Genomic DNA, 24,261 nt, shown 5'->3' on the forward strand with positions numbered 1-24,261 from the left:
AGGGCTACCAGCTGCTCAAATCTGAGATCAAGTGCTGTCTATCACAAGAGATAGTTAGCCAGGGAATGGAACTCAAAGATCTGAGCTGTCATTCTGACCTGTTCCTGACTTACTGTAAAATATATAACTATTCTGTCCAAGTTCCTAAAAACGTGGGCAATAAACACAGCTCTACCTCTTAAGGGTTGTCATAATCAGAAAAGACACTACTAAAGTATGCTGGATGACATTTATAGGGAGTTTTAAAGTTCAGAAAACACTTTCCTTACAATCATCCCCTAAGAAAGGCAGTGCAAGTATTATCCCAGTTTTACAGATGAGGAAACTGAGTGCTTAGAAAGGTTAAGAAGTGACTTGCTGATGATCACATAGCTGACAGGAGCTGGGAATCCATTATCTGATAGCTTTAGACCACTGTTTTTATCAGCGTGCTAGGATAAGCACTTCAATTCCAAAGGTCATGGGAACAAAATAAACTATACATTTAATTAACACCAAACTATTATGAATACCACACACTCATCTCATTCCCTGCAACCCTCTCCTCTCACCCCAACACTTGGTGATGTGTTTAGGGATATAGTTCACATATTTTAAGGCTATGCCTCAAAGTACGTGAGTTAAGATCAATTAATTATTAAAAATCCATGCAAAGAGCTGTGATCTAGACTGTGATGATCTATATACCTAGATATTATATTCCCATGAGATACAAAGCAAACAATATTCCTTTTTCACATGTTATTCAAAATAGTGTTTGGTGGCTTAACATGTCATTTTGTTAGAGATTTCTCTTAACAGACATTGGTTGTGTCCTTGTTGCTAAAGAAGTTGCCCTTCAGTTACAAAGGCCTTAAATTCAGAATGTCAGAGAAAAAAAACCAGAATGTCAGAGAGCTTTCACTATGTCAGCTAATAGTATGAATCGTGGTGTTTGAAAAAAGGAAGTTTTCTACCATCTAGTGGTGGAGAAATAGTGACTACTGATCTTAAGATTTTCTAATTCCTTTTCAATGTAGTTTAAGATGTGGCTATCTCTAGCCTCTTGAAGTATTCACATTTACAACTGAGATGAATAATTTACTTTTCATGGTTAATAAATATAATTTGTAACTCATTGGAAATATTGCTAGTCTTTCCACATTAATTCTATTTGTGGTGGTGTTTTTTAAAGTGTGGCCAAAAAAGAACCATCTAAATTAGTTTGCTATTCACCAATCAAGTTGAGCAGGGCCTGTCCATAGTTAAGAGTTCTGAGGTAAAAAGTATACAGTAAAAATTTATATTCTATCATATATCATACACACATACACACACACTTTTGGGTGGGGGGTGAGGCAATTGGGGTTAAGTGACTCGCCCGGGGTCACATGGCTAGTGTCAAGTGTCTGAGGTCAAATTTGAACTCAGGTCCTCCTGAATCCAGGGTCAGTGCTCTATCCACTGTGCCACCTAGCTGCCCCTCGATTTATATTTTAAGGGTGATGCAGAGTCTTCTGAAATAAAACCTCTTTAAACTCAAATTATGTAACCCCAGCAATTTTCAAAATGGAATGGAAAGTAATCAAGTGGAATCTTAGTACAGGAAAATAAAAACTTCCTCTTCATCTATTCTCCCTCTCTACTTCCCCCAAGCCAAAGAAAAAAATGAATGGAATATTTGATACTTAAGATACTAAGCTGAAGAAAAGCAACACTAAATAGTCGCACAATCTAGGCAAACAAGTTTGTGAGATGCCATAAGATTCTACAAATATTCAAGCCTGTCCTATAACCCCACCCAAGCAAAACAGCAAGGTAGCAGTATTCAAAGTCATAGCCTCCAGTTTTCCTAGGTGATGCCTTTTCACCCTGTTTACATACCTTCAAGTATCAACCTATGTCCACAACACGAATTAGCCTTTTTTGTTTTGTTTTTGTTTTGGCAGGGCAATGAGGGTTAAGTGACTTAGCCAGGGTCACACAGCTAGTTAAGTATCAAGTGTCTCAGGCTGGATTTGAACTCAGGTCCTCCTGAATCCAAAGCCCGTGCTTTATCCACTGCACCACCTAGCTGCCCCGAATTAGCCTTTAAAAAGACATAGGTCTGTAAACTCAAAATAAAATCTGCTCTAGGGGACAGCCCCAAAATGTGTACAGAAAATATAGCTTGCAATACCCATTAGTTTTCATCTGTATAAAGCTATGCAAATTGGCAAGGACATAGTCCCCTCCTTACCCATCCCCAAGAAACAGCAGATAAATTTTACAAAGACAAAGGATAAGCAACTTGGAAACTCTTTAATAAAAATGAAAAGATATGACCCATTAGTATTGTACTTATTTCAGGCCACTGATATTCTCTCTACTAACATCATTCTTCATCATTGTTACAAGTACCATTAGAGTAAGGGTGGACAAGGGCAGATTTTTAAAAAAATTTTCTTTAAGGCTTTAGGCTTTCCTTTGAGTAGGGCTTCCCAAGGATGTCCTTTAAAAAGGGTGGTGACAAGTTCAAAACAGTCTGGTTAACATGCATATCACCATTATACCAGTTTCCTTAATCCCCTGCAAGACCAGCTCAGTTACAGATGTATCGCAGTATGGGCAGTTGGACTAATTTCCATCCTCAGCAGTTGTGCTGCCCCTTAATGGATTTCAGCTTGAACTCTCTTCAAGGCCTGGGGCTCAGGAAAAGACAAGGAACTGAAGATAATACAAAAGGTCAATAGTACAGGTATTGAAGGAAACCAGAATGACCACACAGGTAAGGTGCTTTTTATGTTTCTCTCCTCACAAGTTACTCATTCTATATAATTTCCCTTTAAAACAATGGCCTGGAGCACAATTTTTAACAAGTAACTAAGTACAAAGTTACATTAAATCATTGTGGTTTACAAAAACAAGAGAGGCAAATGATTTGGGTTTTTTAAAAAATGCTACCAAGACTGAATGTGGAGTATCCCATGCCCCATGCTCAAACCCTAATTGTTTTAATTTTCTAAATGAAACTAGGTGATGTGTAGAGAAAGCAACTAATAGAAATGAGGTGATAAGTCAGCAAAAACTTTACCAAATAGAGAGGCCACTTAAAATGTAGGTAATTACAATCAATCATGTCTAGAACCACTTTTCCAGATGCTCACCTTCTAATGAAAGCTACTGTACACTTCATTTGGCAGGGAGAAACTTGAAATAAATGTCTTTCAATAAAGCTTTTCCTTAGCAAAAAGACAAGCTCTTCTCTAATCTAAATAAGGAAACCTCTTAATGAAGTAAACATAGCTTTATATACAATACTTTTTTTAAAAATCTGTAGAGTTGATTGTATTAGAAGTCAATAATATGCACTAGAAGAGAGCCCGATTCCAAGCCAAGAAGACCTGGGTTCAAGTCCAGTCTCTAATACCTACTGAGTTCTGTGACAATAAGTATCACTTAGTATTTCAGTGTCCCGGACGACTAAATCACAAAACTGCTGATCTGCACGCTTAATAAAGGTAATCTTACTGGGAATTCCTTTTACCCATGAAATCACAGGTTTGGACAAAAACGAAAAAAAACCTGTAAGTAGAATGTAATTATCTTCATTACACTCACTTCCCCAATTATAACAATCCACATTAGATTACTGGTTATTAATTTGGATTATATCCCATAACTACTAATACTTACTCCCATGTGTCCCAAAAGTCAAACAAAATGATCTTGGGGTATAAAAATGTAATGACATTAGGTCATAAGCAAAGAATTCTGGTAGAATGATTTATAATATACTTTCTTAAAAATAAGTGACACAAGGCAGTAATTCATGTAAACAAAATTCTTAGTATGATTTTAATCTCCCTTCAGAGTTCTGATGCTATTGATGCTGAAATGTTCTGAGTAGAATTAAGATGAATGCCTCTTACAAATAGATGTACTACTTTCCTGTGAACATGCAATGAATTAAAGAAAGACAACATGTATAACAACACAGGTTTAATGTCTTATGTAGTTATAGAATTCTAACAGCAAGGGACTTTTGATCAAATCCGGACAGTTCATGGGGTGGAATGTAATTTGTAAGCATACTTTTACACTCTATACACACATACAAGACAAACATTAGCAACACATGCTATAGCTTCATCCGAAAACGAAGTGGGAAAAGGAAAAAATTTAAATTAAAGAAAAAAAAACGCACCAGACAATATGGAGGTGGGACAATGAAAGGCTCTATCAAATTTTAAGCTTTAATAAGGTTTGACTTTTCAAAGTCAAATTCTTCCCTAGTCCATCATTGATAAAGGATGAAAAAAGGAGAAAAAGTCATGTCTATTCAAAGCAATTTCAGGAATTTTACCTGAAACTTGCAGAATCTTAAGACAATGTGAACAAAGTATTGAGAGGGGAAAAGAGATCCAATATGGACCAAAGTTATTTCTACATTATGACCCTGGTCAGGTGAGAAATAAAATTTACACATGAAAAATCTGGCTTCTTGATAAATGCCTCCAAATGTGTAATTTCAACCTGAAATAAATTATGCACACACAAAGAACCAGAGTTCTAGATAATGTATTCTACCAAAATTGCACCAATAGCTCAAGTGTGCTATCCTCTTATGTCAAGAAGAAAAAGCTATTAGCTCTCAACTCTGGGAACCATAGAACAAAAGACAAAAGCTTTCGCCTAACTGCATCCTTTTTGGTTTTGATAATTATTAAGTACACTTGTAAAATTATTTGGATTTTTAGTTGCTCAAGCACAAAACTATCAACTATTCTTTTCAATTAAGTAACTCAGTCATTCAGCATGCAAGAGATACTTATCTATACCTATTATAAAGTCATGCTTCATGTAACTTGTGCCAACTTATGAAAGTCAAGAAAATATAAAATATAAAAGGAATTGAATACAAAAAAATTTCCAACTCAGTTTGATTGTTCCGGTCACTATCATCTGTAGGATCTCAACTTTCCTTATGCAATTATCTATAATTAGCCCCTTTGTCTGAGAGTCAACATTACATTTTAAAAATCTCTTATCATTCCATGACAGTTTTACAAGTCTTATTTGTTGTGTGTGACACTGCATGTAGTTATGGGGAAGAAGAGATGCTGTGAAAAGAAAAGAGGCTGTGTAGGGGCTGCAAGGGAAACAAAAAAGGTCAATAGTAGAAAGGAAGCATCCAGAAGTTTCAGTTGTTCCCTCCATTACTTTTGAAATCACTCAAAATCACAATTGGTGGGGCAGCTCCTGACTTTTTCTTGCCCCAGGGATATCCTGGAAAGAGGTGAAATGAAACCAGACTTAGTGGGAGTAAGTACAGCTTGAGTGGTACCTAAGATAGGAGAGGTTCAATTAATAATTTGGCCAATATATAATTCTCATGGCGCCAGGGAGGAGCAGAAACCGAATACATAAATACCAAGGTAGCATCTTGGTCCACTAGACATTTGAGTCACTAGAAATCCCTAACCAGGACACGAGAAACAAGATGGCCAGTTCACAGCCAAAATTGGTGTTTGATGGTCTGTCTCTGATTAATACAGAGATACTATGACAAATGAGCTTTCATTTTTTTTTTTTTAAGTGAGGCAATTGGGGTTAAGTGACTTGCCCAGGGTCACACAGCTAGTAAGTTAAGTGTCTGAGGCCGGATTTGAACTCAGGTACTACTGAATCCAGGGCCGGTGCTTTATCCACTGTGCCACCTAGCCGCCCCGAGCTTTCATTTTTAGTGGGGCCATATGCTAACACGAGAGGCTAGAAGACACACTCTGAAAGAAAAAGTAATTCAAATACCATTAGAGTCTGTTTGGCTTATGAATGCTGAAGAATCAGTGCCAAGATAGGCTATAAAACTAGCCTTCAACTTTACCACAAACCAGGGCTGGACTGTATGCAGTTAGTACCAGAAATAATGAGCTGAATAAAAATAGCATGCACATGAAATCCATATGTAATTCGAGACACTAATCGTGGCTAGTAGTGGTTTTCTACAAAGCCTTGTATCCAAGGACTAGAACTGAATCAACCATCAGGTGAGTTGCAGTGGTTTTTTTATTTTTAAGTTTTTATTCAATAGTTGATCCTGACAAACTAGTTCACTAGGCTTTCTTTCTCTCTTTAAAAAAAATATATATATAAGGAAAACAACAAAATTTGGTTTAACAAAAAATGGGACTGAGTTCAGCAAATTAATAGGATATGTAGAACTAGGCCAAGGTATATTCTAATTTTTAGTCCCATACATCTCTGCTATATCAGTACATCTAATACAAAGATAACCTGTGGCACTTGCTGGAGGCACTAACAATCCCTACCAATACTACTAATATTTAATAGTAGATATTAAATTAGATTAAGTTATTTCCTTTCTCTTTCCATCCCCAAATGGAAGAGGTACTAATAATGAGGCAGTGAAAAGATTGGCTAAAAGAGTAGACAGAAGTTCACCAATAAAGTAGGCTCTCAATGAGAAATGCTTACCTCTATTTGAGGTACTTTAAAACTTTAAACAGTCAATTATTTTCTAATAAAAGTAGCTTTTACTTATTTTAAACTTCCATTCTCTGCCAGTCACATCTTTCAAAAACACTTTTGGCACTAATAATTATAGAAGAAAAATGCAAATGTGTTATCTTTTGCCCCAGGTAACTATCTGCCTTATTATGAAAGCAAATTCAGCCCTTCAAACCAAAATAAATAAATAGACAGGCATGCTCCCAAAATAATGTCAATGACCTCTCAAAGGACAGGAAAAAGCAGCTCCTTCATTAAAAAAAAGTTATTTTTTATTCATAAAAGTGAGGTTTTGAACTGTTAAGGGGAGCACTTCTCACTCTTTTGAATGGCAAAACCTAGACGTGAAAACCAATGCTAGGCTATACCCTAGTGGAGAGAACTAAAACAGAAAACTTAAGGCTTTTCGATAACTTGAGCTACGGACAATGGAATCTACAAAAATACAAAAGTAGAAAGGGCCATGCTACAAAGGACTATGACAAAACTAAAATTCTGCCAGCATTTCTATTTCAACTCCTCCCAGAGATACCTCAATGACTCCACATTGTTCCTAGGAATCCCTGTATAGCAAGGCTCCAGTGAATACAACAAAAGTTTTTAAAGGGAGATACGGCAGTCCTCATTTTTAAAAAACCACTTGGTTCATTTAGATGCTTACCAGACCTATACCATTTGTCTCCTTATCTTTACCAGCTTGTAGAAGCTGTCTGAAGAGATAGGAGATCACATGCAGCCATATTTTGCCTTAGAGATTTGTTTTACTGACGGTAACTTTGGTTACCATCTGTAAATTAACTTTCCTTTCATAGATAGTTTAATTTAGCCAGTGACCAAGACACAAAGAACAAATCTGAAAAACTCTCCTTCATTCCTGCCTGTTATTCAAAACTCAGCTGTGAAACCAAAAATACTAGTTTAAGCAACATTTTTCTTGCTTCTATTTACCAAAATTTAAGCCCTGCCCCGAGTTAGATTTATATCTTTCAAATCATTACTTTCTATCACAAAATAAACTAACTGGTTTGTGTCTTATTTTGGAATGCAGAGTTTGAGGTAATTCAGGATGCTTTAGCCTGTATCTCCCATTAAAAAAAAAAAAAGGAAGAGGGAAAGTAAAGACATTTAGAATCACAGTTTGCTAAATACATCAAGAAAGGAGGACACAAAGGTACACAGAACATAACCTAGCTGAGTAGGTATTTTTATATCCAGTTTCTTCTCATATTTTTGTGCCTCAAGAATTCTCATAAAGATCCCCTTACAAAATGTAAAGGGTGAAGTTACCATCAGAATACAGATTAGCTACAAATTCAACTTAAGTTTTTTGTGCTTTCCTGGGAAAACTAAGTTGATAGGCACTCTTCTTAATGTCAGCACACTGATTAAAAAAAAAAACCAAAAACTAAAATCTAAAATAAGGAACAGATGTTCTAACTCCACATGTATCTTATTCTCTAGATGTTTAAGTACTTTTCTACTTCATGTGCTGAGGTGAAGGAGTTGGCTTTTAATCTGAAAACAGACCTCCCTTGTCCAACTCCCACAAAAGAAAAGTCCACCACAGAAGAAGTCCCACAAATGAGCAACATTCAGGAGGAATTTAATTAACGAAAAATAAAATAAAATATATATATTTTTAAAAAATGGTCCAGGGGTGGGGAACTGAAGAGTGTCAAAAGGTCACACGTCAGTCACTAGAGCACACCGACAAGCCCATGCATAAGAAACTTTCTGGAACTTTGTCAGTGCAGAACCAACCTCAGCATTAAGAATCATGTCTTCACACTTTCTTTATATATACTTACTATTATATACATGTATAAAAAGAAATACAAACTTTAGTTTGTTATAAAGTGGCTTCGCTTTCTCGTATGCTAGCTTGGCACATGAATGCATGCAAAGCGAGGAGGTTCTATGGGTTCACCAAAGAGCTGATTTTGGCAAATAAATGGAAAAAAAAACCACCAACCAAGAAAGCTAAAATAGATAAGATTAAAAGCCACAGAGTTGAAAACAATATATTTTCTCAATAGTATAGAATTAGTCTACGGCTACAACTTAATGTGTCTGCCATCCTGTCTCCCCAAATCACGTCAAAGTTCATAGCAGCTTAACACAGAGTCCTCAAAAGAAGTATCAAGCCAGTGTTCTCTGCTTCAAGGGGTTAGAGTTCACAGGTTAAAGTTCAGTCAGTCCGAAGAATCATGGGAGGATGCTCACTGTCTTCATCCAATCGTAGTGCATTGGTTTCATCTTCCAGAGAAGCACCACCCACTGCACCCAGGTCCTCTGTGTATGCTGCAAAGAAATGGTGATACAGTATTTGGAGGAAATGAAAAATAAGAACTCTTGCTCTTGAAAAAGGTTGTACAAGTTTAGCCTGAGATATTCTGAGAAATCTACAACTCTAACTTATGCTCCCTATGTCAAGATACTGAAACAAATTCTGAACTTCAAATGTGTACTGATGAAAAACTCAAAAGATGAAATGCACTTAAACGCTATCAGGACAGTTAAGGATTAAGAAGTATTTGGTATAGTCATAACTGACTACCCATAATTAATAAGCAAGTTAATTAGTAGAAAAGATGGAGAAGTTAACACAATTGCTCTTCCACTGTTTGGCCTATCAAAAGAAGAGCAGAGCCACAAATTATTTTCCTGGCATACAGATTTTTAAAGATGTAGACTGGTGCTCTGAAGCAACTGACTAGGCAGATTTAAAAAGGTCACCACAAGTATCACAGAAGCAAAGGAAAAATTGAAGGGATATGGCACTTAAGGTGTTACATACCTCTTACAATGAAAAAAAAATGAAATCCCGAGTCATGACAACTTTGATAAGATTAACAAAAATAGAAAGTATGTATAAGAAAAAAATTGGAACTCTGGACCTGAAAAATCTAAATAGTTTCTAAAAGCCTATTTATGTGATATCAAACAGCAATTACCATTCCATCCTAATCCCGCCCAAGGAAAAGAACCTGCAGTAGCAGACACCAGGCAGGTTGTATTTGAAAGATTTCTATTTACTGTAATGAAAGCTGCTACTCCCCACCCTTACCATGTCTCGTAGGTGAGGAAGGTACATAAGCACCTCTTGTCACAGCAGCACTATAGGTCTGAGCTACTAATGGACGGTCATGAGATGCAGATTCTAAGATTTCATTGGCTGGCTCCATACTTCCATCCAACCTGGAGAAATTTAGAAAAATAACTGCGATGATGAATTATAATATTGCACCAACAAGGAAAAGGATACGTACAATGAAGATTATAAAACATGTGTACACCCTAAACAGTCCTGCAAAAGAACCTAAATGCCTCCCCAGGAAGCTTTCAAGTAAGGAAAAAGAAATACTATGAGCCTTGAATTGTGGGGAGATAGTGGCACTTGTAGCAGTAACCTGCCTGCCGCCAGGTTTCCACTCTCCCTTACTTGGTTACCTCGTGACTATGGAGGCATAGTGACACCTGTTTGTTTCTGTCATATAGTCTTCCTAGATCCCTAGGGGAATGAGTATCTGAGATAGAATGGACCAGATTATAACCTTGTGAGTGCCACAAGGTTAGAAAAGCCACTGTCTGGAATTCAAGCACCCCATAACAAATGCTAGAGATAAAAAAAGCAAAACAAAAACAATCCAAAAAACCACTTAAAAGGCTATTGCTGGGGCAGCTAGGTAGCGCAGTGGATAGAGCATGGGCCCTGGATTCAAGAGGACCTGAGTTATTGTACTATTGGGAACTACCATTCTCCTGGTCCAAAACCTGTCAGCCAGACTGCTCCACTGAATTCATCCCACATTTCCAATGCTGCTATTCTACTTCCTAACATTTCTTGCCTCCATTCACCCAGCTACCACCCTGGTGCATACCATCCATCATTCCCTCACACCTGAACTACTGCCTTCTGGTTGTTCTCTCTGCCTTAAGTCTCTTCCCACTCCAACCTTCATGCTCATCTCCCTAAAACCCAAGTCTAACCATATAACATGCTCCCCCCACCCCTTCTTGCTGTACCTTACCCAAGACTCTCCATCTCTGAACTTCCTGCCTTTTTGCTGACTACCATTCTTGCAATGTCCTCCCTCCTTGCTTCCTTCCCACAACTCAGTGTCCATTTCCTGAATCAGGAAAGCCTTCACTGTTAGCCTTCCCTTTGAGATGACCTTACCCCCACCACACACACACATTTACACTGTATATATCCTTATATTCCCAGTATATTTAAGAGTTTAATAAATGTTTGCTGAACCAAAAATAGCTTCAAGCAAGGTCAAACTGGACCTAGCCTCTCAACCCCCCAACCCCTTTCCCTTTCTTTATATTTGTCAGCACTTCAGTCTCTCTGGAGACAAAGGGGGGTGTACCCCAGTGTGGCTTGATGTTTTTGTAACCATCCTTACTATACCTTCTCAGTAAATATTTCTTCATAAAAAGAAATTGCATTCTTTATTCCAGTGCTTTCTTTGCACATCGGTGTTTAGACTGGAGTTGGGAGAGTGCTTCCAAATGCATGTGCTATGTAGGCTCTCATCTGGGACTTCCTCATTATCAGGGACCAAGAAAGCCTTTGGCAGTCCTCCTTAATCTTAGTACCTTCCTTCTGAAATGATTTCCAATATACTTTGTCTACATCTTTAGTTGCTTGCATGTTTTCTTTCCTGTTAGACTGAGCTTGACTACAGAAACTTTTTGCCTTTCTTTATAATCTGTATTTAGCAGTGTTTAGCACATAGGTTCTTAAATACTTGACTTATAGTCTGAATGTAATGTAATCTAACTACCACAAAATTTATATAATAACCTTATTAAAAACGATTTTGGAAAAACTCTGCTTGATGCAATGAAAAGCCATGTTTTCAGTGTACTGAGATGAAGCACATTATCCCATCCTTCATGACAGGTGATGGACTTACAAAGGAAAATGAGAGGGGCAGCTAGGTGGTGCAGTGGAGAAAGCACTGGCCCTGGATTCAGGAGGACCTGAGCTCAAATCCAGCTTCAGACACTTGACACTTACTAGCTGTGTGACCTTAGGCAAGTCACTTAACCCTCATTGCCCCCAAAAGAAAAAGGAAATTAGAGACTTTATTTTAGACAGTCATTATGGGATTTTGTTCTGTTGGCCTGTGCAATTTGTTAGGAGGGTTCTTTTTCTGAACAGTGGGAGGAAGGAAAGAGGAGGATGGGAGGAAAGATCCCAGTTGGATTCTTGCAGGAAAATTTGGGTGTCCTTTTGGAATTATTTATGGTATACTCTTGGAACGATCCATATAGAGACACCTTGAGATTTTTGTGTGGATTTCCTCTGTGTTTCAGATCAAGAAAACGTTGGGTATTCTATTTCAGGGACCAAAAGGATCTGCTGTGCCCCTTGTGGAAAAACAGATTGTCTGGACATCCAACTGGATTGTTTCCAGAGTTTCCCTTTCAGAAACCCAGCAGACACCTAGATGGTTTCCCTAATGTTATCAGGAGTCCCTAGAGAAAAGTTTAGGGTCCTATGTTGTTAGAACCCACAAATAAGTTTTATAGGCATAAATCCCGTCTGTAGGACCTGAGCAGAGGAGAGTTTCCCAGGGCCTGCTAGCTCTAGCTCATGGTACTCAGTTGCTACACAAAACCAGTTTGTCACCTGAGGCTTAGGGGGTGACCCACAGTAAACCCTGTAAGGATAATTTCACAGGGTCTGGGAAGCTCCATTGGGAAACCTAATTTCTCTTTTCTGACTTTGGGCATGGGAATGCTATTTTGAGTACCAAGGCAAGCTCATTAATACCTCTGATAAATACAATAGAATGTTCTTTGCTGAATCTGCCTTTTAAGATCTAAACCATGAATTGTTATAAAAAAATGGAAGTGAAGGTACACAGCACTTATTAACCACCCATCAATGGGGGAGGGGGGGCATGGATGAAAAGATCATAGTGTATTACTACAGTAGATATAGAATAGATATAGAATTTTCTTATAGAATAAGAAAATGTCCAAATGGATGGTTTCACAGAACCTGGTCAAGAGGAGTGAAAAGAACTACTAACACTGTAAAAATGCCTTTTCAAAAGAGTGATCAATGAAATGACTAATCACTATTAGAGGATCAATGATGAAATTGCATGATAATGCAATGCATACTTTATACTGGTGGTGGTGGTGGGGGGAGACCCACTACATATAGGGTTCCAAAAAGGTTGCATAGTTTCCTGATCCTAGGTGAATGAGTATTTTTTTTTGGTCAGGCAACAAAAAAATCCAACTTCTCCCCTTCCAACTAATCCTACAACTGAAAATAAAATAAAGTTACCAGAAGCCCATCAAGTATCATATATAGCAGAATTTGCTGATAGTCACAGTGGTTAACTCCTGTGAGGAGCTAGCCCTGAAGAGCTACCTGCCTGACACCAAGCTCAGTAATGGAGCATGGTTTTTTTGGAAACACAACTGAAGACCAGGAGCAATCACATACAGAGAGGACAGTGACACAATAAATTTATTACATACTTGAAAAAATAAAAGCAAGGAGTACATAACAAATATTCACAGTATCATGTACAACCTTCAGGATAAAAATTTTAAAAATATAAAATTCTACACAGTCCCATTGACTCCTGTCTGGCACCAGGGAAGCAAATGAAAAGCCAGCAGCCTCTCCAGTAACCCTATAGAACTGTTCTAGATAAGGACAATATATTCAAAATACATGCCAGCCAGATGAGGATGGTGGCATGGAGTAAAAGTATAATGGGGAGACTGGCCAATGAGTATTCAGTCCATGGTGGATGTGCATTGAGTCAATGTGGAAGCCTGGTAACTTTGCTTCCAAGTGTGATAGAGCCCCATCAGCCCTTGTACAGAGATCCAGGGACGGGTCTTATTGTACATGAACACACAGTGCTCCTTCTGTTGGCTCTGTGTTGTCTTTCCTGATCCTGAGTAAATGAAACAGACCAGGTTATCATCACATGAGCTTCAAAAAGCCACACAACTACCAGAAGTCCATAGAATCTGGTGATGAGCAAGACCTGAGGGATCTACCTGCATGACCTAGCCCAGGAAATAGCTACACAGTCAATTCTTTCCTCCTCTATCTCTTTGAAAAGGTAAAAAAACCAAAAAACCAAAAAACCAAGAACAGATGGAACTAAATTAAACATTAAGATCTTCCACTAATTAGTAATTTCTGTATTTGTTTGCTTAAAGTAAGAATCAATAAAGCAAGAGTATTGCTTAATTCCAGTGTTCCGCATTTTCATGCAATCATATCAATGCCTTCACTGTCCAAAATATCATTATGCATTTTATTAAGAGCTTATATATCAAACTGAACTAGGTTCTGGGGATATAAAGATAAAAATAAAATATTTCCTATCTTCAAGAACCTCATTACCATATTATATCAAGCCTCATTTTTGGGGGGGAAGGGCAATAAGGGTTAAGTGACGTAAGTGTCAAGTGTCTGAGGTCACATTTGAACTCCAGGGCTGGTGCTCTATCCATTCTGCCACCTAGCTGCTAAAAGTAATGTTCAATAAAGGCAAAATCTAGCAAATCTGAAAATTGTGTCAAGACTTTCAAAAATACAATATTGAAAATAAAGTAAATGCTAGCTACTACTTTGTTTGACTGAAAGATAAAATTCTCCCCTCCTCCACTTCTTGAAAGAAAAAGGAACTTTTTAAAATCTTTCTTTTCAGGGCAATGACGGTTAAGTGACTTTCCCAGGGTCACACAGCTAATAAGTGTCAAGTGTCTAAGGCCAGATTTAAACTCAGGTCCTCCTGAATCCAGGGCCAGTGCTTTATCTACTGGGCCACCTAGCTGCCCCCAAGGCAGTACACTTGTGAAATCATTTAGGTAAACTTACTTGTGTTGTTTCATTAGAGTGCACTCCCCTCCTTCCTGAGGATCCAAGTTGTACATATATAAGTATCCATCTGAAGCTCCCACTAGTAATCGGGGAATCTTCTGAATTCTAGAGTAAAAAAAGTGATTTAAAGGTGAGAGTTCCAGCAACATTTCTTACACTATGCTTAACCTTATCAACATACCACCATGACTTTGCTGAATGACCATGGATAGCTAAATATATTCCCCCAAATTACCAGTCACTGAGTCACAGATTCAGCACTGGAAAGGACCTCAGAGTCCACTCATTTGCAAAGACTCGAGAGAGGGCAAGGCAGTTCCCAAGGTCATATAGACAAGGATTTGAAAACAAGATCCTCTGACTCCAAATCACTTTTCCACTATACCTCAAAAGAATACTAGTTAATTAAGATCTATGTGAGGAAACATACACTTTTGAATGAGATCAAAACAACTGTAAAACTGCTACTAAAAACCCTTCAAACCTCATCTTTAAATATGGGTATTTTAACTTTGACCTTGTCAAAGAAAATGAAATTATTAGAAGGGAATTCGGAGGGGGCAGCTAGGTGGAGCAGTGGATAAAGCACTGGCCTTGGATTCAGGAGGACATGAGTTCAAATCCAGACAGTTCACCCTAGCTGTGTGACCCTGGGCAAGTCACTTAATGCTCATTGCCCCACCCCCCCCCAAAAAAAAGAAAAAAAAAAAGGGCAAAAAAGGGAATTTGGAAAACAAAAATGAATGCTGAATAATGACCAAGCTTGGTAGTTCAGGAGTTGAGAAAAATGCAGAGGTGGAAATATGGCGTACTACTAAAGACAATGTGGGTATACTTTGTCACAGGGGATGGGTAACATCCCATCCTAGGTAGGGGGGAAGGTGAATAAAAAAAAAGGGCATCAATAAAAATAAGCTAATTTTTAAAAATCATTGAGTGCACAGAAGAGGAATTTGTTTAAATACCTTCAGATTCTGGTGAAAGATGAAGGAGGATACATAATCAAAATGTAAAAGGCCATCATTATTCACCTATAGCTACTTATATTCAGGGCATTCCTTGACTGGGTACTTATATAATAACTAAGGAATTAATGTTTAAGATATAATTGACAACTTAGGTTCAACGTTTTTCAGATCAAAGTGACTATTTAACTAATTCTTTGAATACTTTTTCTGAATGCAAATTAGAAGATATCACTAAAAGTGTTACTATCCGGTGATATAAGGTTTCTATGTTAGGCTTTAAAATTTTCAGACTCTAAAATCCCATGATGGCAGCAAACAAACTTGTTTTTTAAGCCATTTCACATGAGGAAATAGGCTCAGAGAGAGGTTAAGGCATTTGCCCAATCACACAACTATTAAGCAAACTCAAACCCTGCAGCTGCACCATTAGGAAAACTCCCTTGCTATTCAATATAAACATTGCAAATCAGATTATGCAAACACCAATCACCATACTCACGTGGCAAGTGAACAGATATTTTTGTGACCGCAGAATGGTAGTCGGACAGTAGCAAATGCTCTACCTTGGTTAAACATTTCTGTAACTTGAGAGGGCAAATAACTGGTAGAGGCCATAAGCACTTTTCCAAAGTAACCAGTCCAGGTAGTGGGTTCCTCCTGAGGTCTAGAAGAAATAAGTGTTAATTTTCTTGATTTGTATCATGGAAATCTTCCAGGCATAGAAAAACATGCTACGAATTCCAATTTCTACTTCCTCATCAATGTTAGCCTGTGACATTTGAAATACCTTTCTACATTCCTAAATCAAGAAAATCAAGGAAGTAGAAAGCTTTCTGAAGGAAAAAACGTCTCAATTCTGCAATTCTGCAGCACCATGTAATAGACAACTGCTTAATACCGTTCCATTTCTTTATTGTTATAAAGACAAAATATGCACATTTCAATGCCAAATACAGGCATAAAAACTCAGGAGTTGTATACTTATGTGATGTAAACAAATTTTTTTATAAGCTTATTTCCTGATTGTTGAGCAATTTTTTACAAAGGCATTTTAAAAGAAAGGAATAGCACAGGCTAGCCTAATTTGAGTTATTGGAATACTATTTTAGCATCCTGGGTATCACACTTTAGGAAAGATACTAATAACCCTGAGAAGGGCAAGAGGGTAATCATGCTGGATTAACATGATTGGAGAGGATTCAGGTGGCTGTCTTTACATACTTGAAAGGTGGGTGTCATGTGGATAAGATCTGAGAATCTGGCATCTATTCTATTTTCTCCTTTTCCAGATGAAAAAATTTTGAGGACCAGAGAAGTTAAGTTACTTGCCTATAGTCAAAGGCCGTAAGTATCAGAAGGGGTATTTCATTCGAAAGTCTTTTTATCCCAGATGTTAAAAAGTGGAAATTACAAAGAGGCAAATTAAGGTTTAATTACAGGAAAAGCTTTGAATCACCCAAAAGAGGAATGAGTTGTTTAAAGAGATAATGTTCAACCAAAGGCTAGAGGATAAGCATCTATTGTGTACCAGATAGCAATACTTGATCTTCGTAACTGTGATAAGTGATCCTATTTTATAGTTGAGGAAACTAAAGCAAACAGAAGTTAATTGACTTGTCCAGGGACACAGTTGTTAAGTGTCTGAGGCTAGATAGAACACTTCCAGGACTCCAGGACCAGCCTTTGAGCCACTGTTATTACTTAACTGTCTAATGACTTGTCTCTCTCAACTCAAACTCCTCTAAGAAGCAGTCCATTTCCAAGTTTATGCAGTGGTTTCTAAAACCTAGTATTTTGACTCACTTCTCTTTCACAGTCTCAAGTTTGAAGATGTGCACCGTTTCAGTGTTACTGGATGCAGAGAGGAACATTCCATCCATACTGAAGGCCAAAGAGCAGATGCTGACACACCTGGAGAGGAGAATACATAAAGATACACTTTTTAACTCTGTTCCACCCTCTAAATAAAACATTCTTGGATATGACTATGGTGACAAAACATTTACTTACAGGACACTTGGGACTTATTCCCAATTGGCTTTTTTCCCCTCATGAAGTAGGAGGGGTTAAAAAAAATCTAAAATATTGCATCACAATGAATTAATTTAAGACTTTTATTAGTCCCATGTTCCTTATGGTGAATATAGCAATCTTTAGGGAAAAGGAACATTTATAAGCACATACTATGAACTTGCAGAGGTTAAGTGATTTGTCATACATCAGGTAATGCAAATCAGCAACCTTTAATGCCATTAACATGGTAGAACTTTCTATGTATCATTGTAAAGCACTGATCTAAGCATCAATGTGAAGTGTTCTCTGTAGTATATATAGGTTTAATTGTAGCTAAAATAATTTATTTTCACAAAGAACAAGAGGCTTATGTTCCACTTATAATAAGGTCATACTGATTTGGGGTCTTTCATATTGTGTCAATTATTTCAGAATTGTTGAATAGCAGGTTGAAAGTGCTAGTTCAAGAGCTTATAGCTAACCAGGTTAGATTCTGGATTTTAAAACCCTTATATAATTTATAATCACCGGGGCAGCTAGGTGGCACAGTGGGTAAATCACCAGCCCTGGATTCAGGAGTACTTCAGTTGAAATCCAGCCTCAGACACTATGTAGAGAAGTGTATTTGCTATTTACACTGCTTACTGTACTATCTGCTACTTACTTAGCATGACATGGGATAGGTAAGACTTGTGGTTTCATTAATTTAAGGATCTGCTGGTGAGAAATTTCCTCTACCAATGCAGGTTGGCACCTTTTCTGCTACTGTAGTCTTTAGAGAGTTTCCTAGAGCACTGAAAGACTAAGTAACTAGGCCAGGGTCACATAACCAATCTATGTCAAAGGTGGGTCATGACCATGTCTTCTTGGCCAGCTCATGCTGTGGATACAATTTAAAAAATTTTCCAATAGCAAGTAGAATCTTTTTGCTAAAACTGTAACTATGCAATACAACTCATCTTTATGCTAGGAGGGGAATAAGGTAGTCAAACCTTTTCCAGATTCATGTGGTGCCACACAATTTAGTTAATCCACTGTATGCCTAGAAGAATGTCTGTACACAATATTCGTGATATGAAGGTACTGCATACCACATTTAGTTAATCCACTGTATGCCTAGAAGAATGTCTGTACACAATATTCGTGATATGAAGGTACTGCATACAATCAGGGAAACTCCCCCTAACCCTGCAGGTAAATCCACTTGTGTATTAATGTCTTTTTATCGGAAATTCAAAACACTTTAAAATATTTATCATTATTTATTATTTTATTATATTTATTATTTTAGCTAACTTCAGGTGGGAGAAAGGAAAAAAATCCTTTTTCATATGTATAACAAATAGCAGCTAGGTGGCACAGTGGATAGAGCACTGGCCTTGGAGTCAGGAGGACCTGATTTCAAATCCAGCCTCAGACACTTGACACTAGTTATGACCCTGGGCAAGTCACTTAATCCCAATTGCCTCACTAAAAAAACCCCCCTAAAAACAAACTCTTGTTGCAATTTAAACTCATTTCCACTTGTTTAGAGGCATTACCTAGAACTGAAATCCAAATATATCCTAAAGAATTTCCAGGAAATGTTGCTATTACCTCTTTACTCCTCTCCGGAACTCGAAGATTTTCTGTCCTTCTGGGATGGAAAATACCCTAATCACAGTTCCCTGAGAGGAAGGAAAAAAATAGTCTAGATAAACTATTAACTATAAATAATGTAAGAAGCATATAAGAAAAAATGGCAACATGGGAAAACAGGAAAACAATATATCATAACACCATGTAAATGGAACCTCCAAGCACCTCAATTCAAAGAATTCTGTGTAACTATTAATGACAAAAGTTGAAAATACACCTTCTTTCCTGCAGTGGTAGGGGACTATGAGATTTGGATCACCACTGGACTAATTGATATTAGTTCTGCTTAACTTCTTCCTATTTTTTATCCTTTTGTTATAAAAGACAACTTTCTGGGTAGTGGGGAGGATGTATCAGGAAATGAAGATAAAAAACAAAAGATAGAAATTTAATTAAAGAAAAAGGGACTCAATAAAAACTGGGGTTTTACCAGTCAGGTTCTACCATTGGGCCAGTGGGAAAGGATGAGGTTATAGTTAGCCACATTTCCCTTGAGGGCTCACTAAGAGACAGTTTAAAAATAAATGAGAATTATTTTGAAGCAAAGTAAGCTTCATTTAAAGTGTAGGAGTTATTTACTCTGATTTATTTAACAGCTCAAAGCCAATCTAATGGTTGAAAACACCCCTCCTTTTCTACCTGTCTGTGATGTGACCCAAATTCTAAATTTAGTTCTATGAATATGCAACAGATGTTAAAATTAGGTTCAAGGAACTACACTAAGTCTAACAAGTGTCTATCTTTTCCTTCTTTGTAATGTTTACATGGAAACATGATCAGCTGTGTGAACAGTATTGCAAAAGAAAAAATTGAAATCCTCTAGCCTACAGTCCATATATGACCTACCTTTTCAGAAGCTGTGGCAAGTTTTGTACCACTTGCATCAAAAGCCAAAGCTGCTAGGGGACTATCATGAGCTGGTATCATATTAGCGGCTCTCTGAAAAGTGTAAAAAGAGCAACAAAATGAATTGTTGAGCAAGATATCATTATAATTCAAAGTTATGTGCTAGAAATACAGCTTACTTAAGGGCAGAGGATACAAAGCTGCCTCAGATCTCTCAGATTAGATCTCTAGAACTAGATTTCCAAAAATTCCCTTGGTGCATAAAAACTTCCCAATCATATTTCGAAAAAAAGGCATCCTCACCAAATTAATGGTGTCAAAGACTTGTACTTCCCCAATAGTTGCACTCCCAGGATAAGCCAGATAACAATTGTCATTGTTTATTGACAGCGCACACAAACCTATGAAGAATACAATGGTAAGACCAATGGTAAGAAAGAATTGAAAGAAAATTTAGAAGAAACTTAAACACACTAGACATAATTAGTATTTAAATTTTTCAGCAATTTCAAACATTCATCCAAGATATCTACACAATGAGGAATGTGGGCAACTTAATTTATTCAAATTTACCTAAAATGTAAGGCCAAGACAATAACTCTTATTACTAAACAAAATTATGAACAGCTGAGGGGGCTTGAATTTGAATGTGTCATCCCCATAAAAAGTTACTTGTCCAAATCTGTTGTTTTATTCAGTAAAGTTTTGTACCTCTTCTACCATTTAGCCAACTCTGATTTAAGAAATTACTCTTCAATATTTTTGTGCCTCTTTTTGCCAAGTTGTTAAATGCTATTTTCACAATCTTCTTTCATTGCTCCAATTTTTCCTCTACTGCTCTTATTTAATTTTTAAACCAATTTCTGCTTTAAAAAATGTCTTCTAGGACTTGTTGAACCTGTGTCCAATCTGCATTTTTCTTGGAGTGGGGGGGGGGGGAGAAAGCTTTTGCTCGTAGGTATTTAAATACTTGTCCTCTGTAAAAAACTTTTAGTGATAGAAACTTGACAATTTTTTTTGTTTGCTCATTTTTCCAACCTATTCATTTATATGGATTGCTTTCCACTTTACAAAGAACAACCCTGTGGAGAAGGTTCAGACATGGTCATCAGCATTTTACAGATGAGGAAACTGAGTCAGAGAGGTGAGACAGACTCAGACCTTCCAAACCATCATGCCTTTTAAAATTACTTAAGAAATCTAGTGTAGTTATAAAACCTCCCACCTGAAGTTAGCTAAAATATAATAAAATAATAAATAATGATAAATATTTTAAAGTGTTTTGAATTTCCAATAAAAAGACATTAATACACAAGTGGATTTACCTGCAGGGTTAGGGGGAGTTTCCCTGATTGTATGCAGTACCTTCATATCACGAATATTGTGTATGTACAGACATTCTTCTAGGCATACTATCAACCTCTATGAAAAAAAAAAACCCCACAAAAAAATCATATGAAACTATCCTGAAATGTTAGGATCATTTAAATATGCATTTGTTTAAAATACATGATAATTACTTCATCTGTATCAGTAGTTACAATTCCTCTAATAACAGCAATACATATTCTATAGCCAGCAATTATCCTTCCTACATTCAACCCCATGCCATGAAGAGAAAGCTTTTAGGGACCCTTAGGGATAGTCCTTTTCCCTGACAATGCACTTATACTAAGCAAAAAGAGCTGTGTAGGGAAGTCTCATAAAACCAAATCAAAAAAGATTAAGGTTCTCCTCTATGCAGAAGAGGATTGAGCTAAAGTTCCTGCTCTCTAGAAACACAGGAACTGGCTGGGGACACAAGACAAGTATATAAAATGCTAAATAACTAAGCAATGGTTCAAATGGAGTAGAAGAGATGTCACAAGAACATATAATTTTGTGATGAAATGAGAAACAACAAGGAAAGTGAAGAACTGCAAGGCATGTTTAGGACACAGTAAACTGGTTTTTGCTGACTTTGAGGATTCATGAAGACAACTGTGAAGGCCCTGCATAAAGGAGTTTGAACTACATTCTGTATGAAATGGGAAACCTTGAATCATTCACAAAACAGAAGAACGGGACACATTTATTTCACTATTTTAACTCACCTGCCTATTCAATTTGACTGCCAATATGGTATTAGGATAGCTATAATTGCATATTTCGGCCCCCTTCTTAAAGTGGCAGACTTTTAGCTTCCGTGGAGCTTTGAGACTAACAATGGCCACCAGACTACTTGAAAACAATCTTTCCACAATACATACATCTTCTGTGTCAGCTGAAATACAAAGTGGGAAGAATCTGTGTTAGTACATATAACAACTCCAAAAGATAACTCAATCCTCAAGTAAAAATGTTATTTAGGTATAACTCCCTTTATAATAAAACATTCTACCTGGAGCAGAAGACTCCTCATGTTAAACCTAAAAGAAAACTAAATATCTAGAAGGAATACAAACACATGACAAGTCTACAGTATTACTACTCAGGAATTCAGTGTGTGTGTTGGGGGAGAGGAGGGAAACTGCAATTTTCCTGCCTTGTTCATTTTGGGCCTGGCGCAATTCAAATGAGTCTGGCGGCAGCTAGGTGGCGCAGTGGATAAAGCACCAGCCCTGGATTCAGGACTGAGTTCAAATACCTCAGACACTTAACCCTCATTGCCCTGCCTTTAACTGCTAAGTTTCTCTACTACATCTAAAATAGTTCAATTTATATCCATTTATACCATTTAATTAAAAAACTTTTTAATCTTAATGCCTACCTTATCCCAATAGGAAGGTGCTATCATGAAAATTTAAAGATTCACTTCTGATCAAAACTTCAATCAGTAAGCAAAACCGAAGGAAAATAAATGTGATCTTGCATTCCATGGGATAAAGTAGAAAAAAAAAAAGTAAAGCACACACGGATTCTTAGATACTTTCTAGTATGTTTTTCAACTTTTTGACACCCAGTACCCTAGACTGTAGACAGATAATTTATCCCAAATAAGCTAACAAAAAGCACATTTACAGAATGCAAATTGAATATAAATCATGAAGAAAAAACACTAGACTGGAAGTCAGGGGACTGGGTTTCGGCTCTACTACTAACTTTGATCATGCCTAAGTCTTAATCTCATGAGTAAATTTGGACATTGGTAAATTAGGGGTTTGAGTCATAGGATTTATCAGACTGCCAGAAGGATCTAACAACTTTTTAACAAGTTTTTAACTTTCACAGACCAAGTTAACAAACCCAGCACCATTCTTGATGCTCCCTCCCAGTGCTAAAATTGTACAATTCTGAATGTGCCCCTAACTCTACAATTTGAGCAGGAAAAACTTAAATCTACAAGTCAGATGACATTTAACCAATTTTTTTCTATAAAATACTTCAAAATTTAGAGAGAAGTAGTAATATGGGTTCTGTCTGAAACAAAAAATGTAATAGAGCAAACAAAATGTTGCAGTCTAGAAATAAACTTTGAAAAGGTTAAGAGTGAGCTGTATGACAAAAGCCATCACACCTCCAAGTCACCCTGGGCTGCTATAAACTTCACACTGGATGAGGGAAGAATGGTACAAATGAGAAAACAATGAGATTTCAGTATGTAAATGTCCTAAGAGTGCTGGGACAGCCCAGAACAAGATGTATGAAGTGACTGTAGGTTTTAATATATTATTAATGATCCATATGCCGGCCATTTGCTGATTCACCGATTATGTAGGAAACAAGTAGAACCACCAAGGAGTATAAAGCACAGAGAATAAACTTGGAAATCTGATCAATCTAGGTCAACAAGAGAAGAAAACCAAGAATATAAGGTGACGTAGATCTGATACCTAGGAAATTCATTTTGATAGGAAGCAATTTTAATATGGTTTAAACCAAGGACATACTTGGAGGCTAGAGTCTCAGCTCATGGGCTTGAAGATACCATGTAGGGGTGGCTAGGTGACGCAGTGGATAGAGCACTGGCCCTGGAGTCAGGAGTACCTGAGTTCAAATCCAGCCTCAGACACTTAACACTTACTAGCTGTGTGACTCTGAGCAAGTCACTTAACCCCAATTGCCTCACTAAAAAACAAAAAAAAGATACCATGTACCCAGAAAAGGGGATTTTTGTGGACAAAAGTCAAAAGTAGTTTTGACCTGAACAACTCAGAAGTACAGAAAACGTTCATCCTAACCCAGGAACTAAAGGAAAGAACTTAGATTTAAATTACAAAGTAGAAGGGTAAAAACATGGCCAATGATCTCCCATGATTCTATAATTAAATATTAAGCAGCTACTTATGTACTCTGACACTCACTACATATAGGGCCCTAGGCAAGTCACTTAACCTCTGCCTTAAGCCACTGCAAATCACTCTTAGGTCAGAAACATTTAAACATCTCAAAGTTACTCATTTTGACATCCAACTTCATTATGTTGAAAGGGCATCTTCTAGACCAACTGGG

At 37.2% G+C, this 24,261-nt stretch overlaps 1 protein-coding gene across 1 annotated transcript in view; it reads right to left on the minus strand.

Moving 5' to 3' along the window:
- Positions 1-3,943: 3,943 nt before the first annotated feature.
- WIPI2 (WD repeat domain, phosphoinositide interacting 2) overlaps positions 3,944-24,261 on the minus strand; it is a 30,063-nt gene continuing 9,745 nt past the window's right edge. Inside the window, exons 3-12 of the mRNA XM_043994880.1 lie at positions 21,924-22,093; positions 21,156-21,252; positions 20,134-20,231; positions 19,831-19,923; positions 18,943-19,013; positions 17,137-17,244; positions 15,833-15,997; positions 14,363-14,470; positions 9,557-9,687; positions 3,944-8,790 (exon numbers count right to left, since the gene is read on the minus strand). Of these exons, the coding sequence (XP_043850815.1) occupies positions 8,678-8,790; positions 9,557-9,687; positions 14,363-14,470; positions 15,833-15,997; positions 17,137-17,244; positions 18,943-19,013; positions 19,831-19,923; positions 20,134-20,231; positions 21,156-21,252; positions 21,924-22,093 (1,154 nt within the window). The 3' untranslated portion in view covers positions 3,944-8,677. The remainder of the gene's footprint in view (positions 8,791-9,556; positions 9,688-14,362; positions 14,471-15,832; positions 15,998-17,136; positions 17,245-18,942; positions 19,014-19,830; positions 19,924-20,133; positions 20,232-21,155; positions 21,253-21,923; positions 22,094-24,261) is intronic.

The sequence above is a fragment of the Dromiciops gliroides genome, chromosome 1, assembly GCF_019393635.1.
Source record: "Dromiciops gliroides isolate mDroGli1 chromosome 1, mDroGli1.pri, whole genome shotgun sequence".
NCBI lineage: Eukaryota > Metazoa > Chordata > Mammalia > Microbiotheria > Microbiotheriidae > Dromiciops > Dromiciops gliroides.